The 2852-nt window shown below is 38.6% G+C and overlaps 1 protein-coding gene across 2 annotated transcripts in view; it reads right to left on the bottom strand.

The window, feature by feature from the left end:
* LOC107622832 (DNA gyrase subunit A, chloroplastic/mitochondrial) overlaps positions 1-2852 on the bottom strand; it is a 19252-nt gene that overhangs the window by 12490 nt on the left and 3910 nt on the right. The window contains exons 2-5 of one of the 2 annotated variants that reach the window (XM_016324875.2): positions 2470-2852; positions 1742-1811; positions 1556-1621; positions 604-705 (exon numbers count right to left, since the gene is read on the bottom strand). The exon at positions 2470-2852 is cut by the window's right edge and continues 1 nt beyond it. In XM_016324875.2, coding sequence (XP_016180361.1) covers positions 604-705; positions 1556-1621; positions 1742-1811; positions 2470-2837 — 606 coding nt within the window. In that variant the 5' untranslated portion in view covers positions 2838-2852. Of the gene's footprint in view, positions 1-603; positions 706-809; positions 894-1555; positions 1622-1741; positions 1812-2469 lie in introns of those variants that run through there. The other variant, XM_021113205.1, reaches the window with a different exon arrangement.

Here is a 2852-nt window from a genome sequence, read left to right as displayed (position 1 = left end):
CGGGGGCGGGCGGCTAATTGGTGCCAATGGAAATGGCAGAAGCCAAAATGCCCTAGTGGCAACAGGAGTTGTCGTTTAGGGAATGATGAGCGATGACATGGCACCCACTGCAGTGATGAAAGTCCGATGTCCAAGTGTTGGTGATCCAAGGCAAACATGGTGATCCAGCAGAGATGGCAATAGTGGTCCAATGACAGCAATGGTTGGACAAAGTTGGCAATGGCAATCTGGTAGCCGCAGCAATGTAGTGGCAATCCAACACTACCAGCAACCAACAAGTGATGGCCAATTAACAGCAGGGACAATTTTGAAACTTTACTTTTGCATAAAGATTCTCTCCCATGCAAAGTGATCATTCCCACAAGGTAAGTGGGAATAAAAATGGATTACTATTTACTCACAAGAATCTTACATACTCATTTTCACATTCCTCTATACTGTAAAACCATTCCACATATCAAATGCCCCATTGGTAGTTAACAAGTACAAACTTTTATGGATTAAAGAATCATTATGTCACACACACACACTCTATAGTAAAAATGAAGGTGATAGAATAGTAGAATCTGGATTCAAAAGCCAAATCAATTTTTTAAGACATACTTCCAGTCTGCACTCTGTGTAACGCATAGCAGCAGGAGGGTCAGCATCAACTGACCCAAAATTCCCATGACCTTGAATCAAAGGACAACGTAACGAGAAATCCTGAAATAAAGAGACGTAAATTACAATAACAAAAGGAGAAGAAAAGAGTGAGTTGGAGAAAATATATTAGCTCACAAAAATATATTAGGAAATAAAATACCTACCAAAATACTAACAGAAAACAGCACTCTCAGTAAAAGGATATTTACAACTTTTGAAGCTCTAGAACTCATAAAGGAAGCCACATCAATAAGTTATATAATGCTAAAATACATCAAGCCAACATCAAGTATATATAAATCCTATCTCAACATTTAAAGAAAATTTAAAAATGAAAAATTAAATTAGGATAATTCATTGATTACTGTTATATTTTGTGTAAGAAAGAGAGTAATAGAGAACTTTTTTGAAATGAAGAGAGGAACAAAATACAAAAAATTATCGGAGGGCAAGGGACCCTATTTAAAAAGAAGATTAATAGGCAATAAATTAAAAAAAAAATATGGAGAGATTTCTAGACTCAAGATATCCAAGAGGGAAATTTTCCTAAGATTATGTGATTTTCACCAAATAGAGGCCAAGCGTGAGCACCCAATCATATCCTAGAAAACTAGCTTCTCAAAATCTGTTGATAAGGTGTGACAATTATGCTCTAACCAAATACACCAAACAGTAGCATATGTAGCAGATGACAACTAACACTTAGCATTCCTCCTCTTCCCAAAACCAGCATTACTTGTCATAATGAATCGATCTACATTGAAACATGCAAGGACAGCTGGTACCCCACATGCAAAATATGATTAGTTATGGCTTAGAAACCCATGCTATATGATACTACAGATAAACTGCCAATATCCCAGAATACAAAGCAAGATGAACAACAAATAGAAGGAAATTAATATTTTACCTGGGCCATTCGCACTAAGGAATCATATACAGCACTGTCTCCATGAGGATGGAACTTCCCCAATACCTACCATAATAGCATCAAATATTAGGATATCAATCAATTCATGAAAATGACAATGGATATTACACCTCCCAAATGCACTTCTTTTTACAAAGAGTTTAACATCTAAAGCTAGATATTAACCTCTCCAACAACTCTTGCACATTTCTTGAACGGTTTTTTGGATGAAAGGCCAAGCTCATGCATTGCAAATCTGCATTCACAATATTAGCTTGTTTTGCAATCGTATCTCAATAAGAATTGTGAAATTTCACCAACACAGTTGAAGCTGTACGCAGGACTAGGACTGTATGTACTCCCAATTTACTATTAAGCTAACTACTTTGAACTATAATTTCCAAAATTTCTCTAGGTATAAAAATATGCACAAGTTGATTCATTGATTCATCTATTCACATGTAGTTTAGGGAAACCTTTAAAACTACAATCAAAAGCAGTTATTGTTGGTTGTCAATACAGCAATGCCACAGATTTCGTTATTGCCAGACTGCAAACTATAGACAGAACATGACAGAAACTTCACACGATGAATGAAATATGGAATGATAGGCAAAAGCTGAACATGAACTACAACAAACATTATTAAAATTCATTGGCCAAGGCAACCAAAGATGCATTTCATTGAGAAAATTCAAGACAGGTGCAAATCCATGGACTTTTTCAACTAATATTCGATTTGCATGAAACTAAAAACCACCACCAACAATGAATCTATTTTAACTAAAAACAAACCGAACAACAATAAACAAATAAAAAGTTCAAAGAAAAAAGTAGGCTAATAAATAATATGTATATTAAAAAACATCAGTTTGTAAATTTTCTCCCACAGAAATTAAAGAGACGATACTAACAGAATCCTTCTATGGACGGGTTTCAATCCGTCACGAACATCAGGTAAGGCGCGACCGAGGAGCACTGACATAGCATACGCCATGTAAGCCTCAGTTGCCTCTTTGTGAAGCTCCGTCAGCACAATCCTTCCGTCGCTTCCGCTGTCCTTCACCATCACACTCCCATTTCCGTCTTGTGCTGCTGCCGCCGCCTCTTCGCGGCGCCTCGCTTGGACAGGCGCAACGGGCCGCCGCGACAGCCGTCTAGACGAGACGGAGAGGAAGCGGAGGTCGGACGACGGGGTTTGGCAGAGCCAGGGAAGGCGGGATGGGGCGAAGGGGGAGAGTCTGAGGATGGCGGAGAGTCTGAGAGCGGAGGGAAATGCCATGGCGGAGGAGCTGAG

Source organism: Arachis ipaensis, chromosome B10 (genome assembly GCF_000816755.2).
Source record: "Arachis ipaensis cultivar K30076 chromosome B10, Araip1.1, whole genome shotgun sequence".
In the NCBI taxonomy this organism is placed as follows: Eukaryota; Viridiplantae; Streptophyta; class Magnoliopsida; order Fabales; family Fabaceae; genus Arachis; species Arachis ipaensis.
The sequence above is the reverse complement of the archived record's forward strand: the minus strand, read 5'-3'. Positions and strand labels throughout refer to the sequence as shown.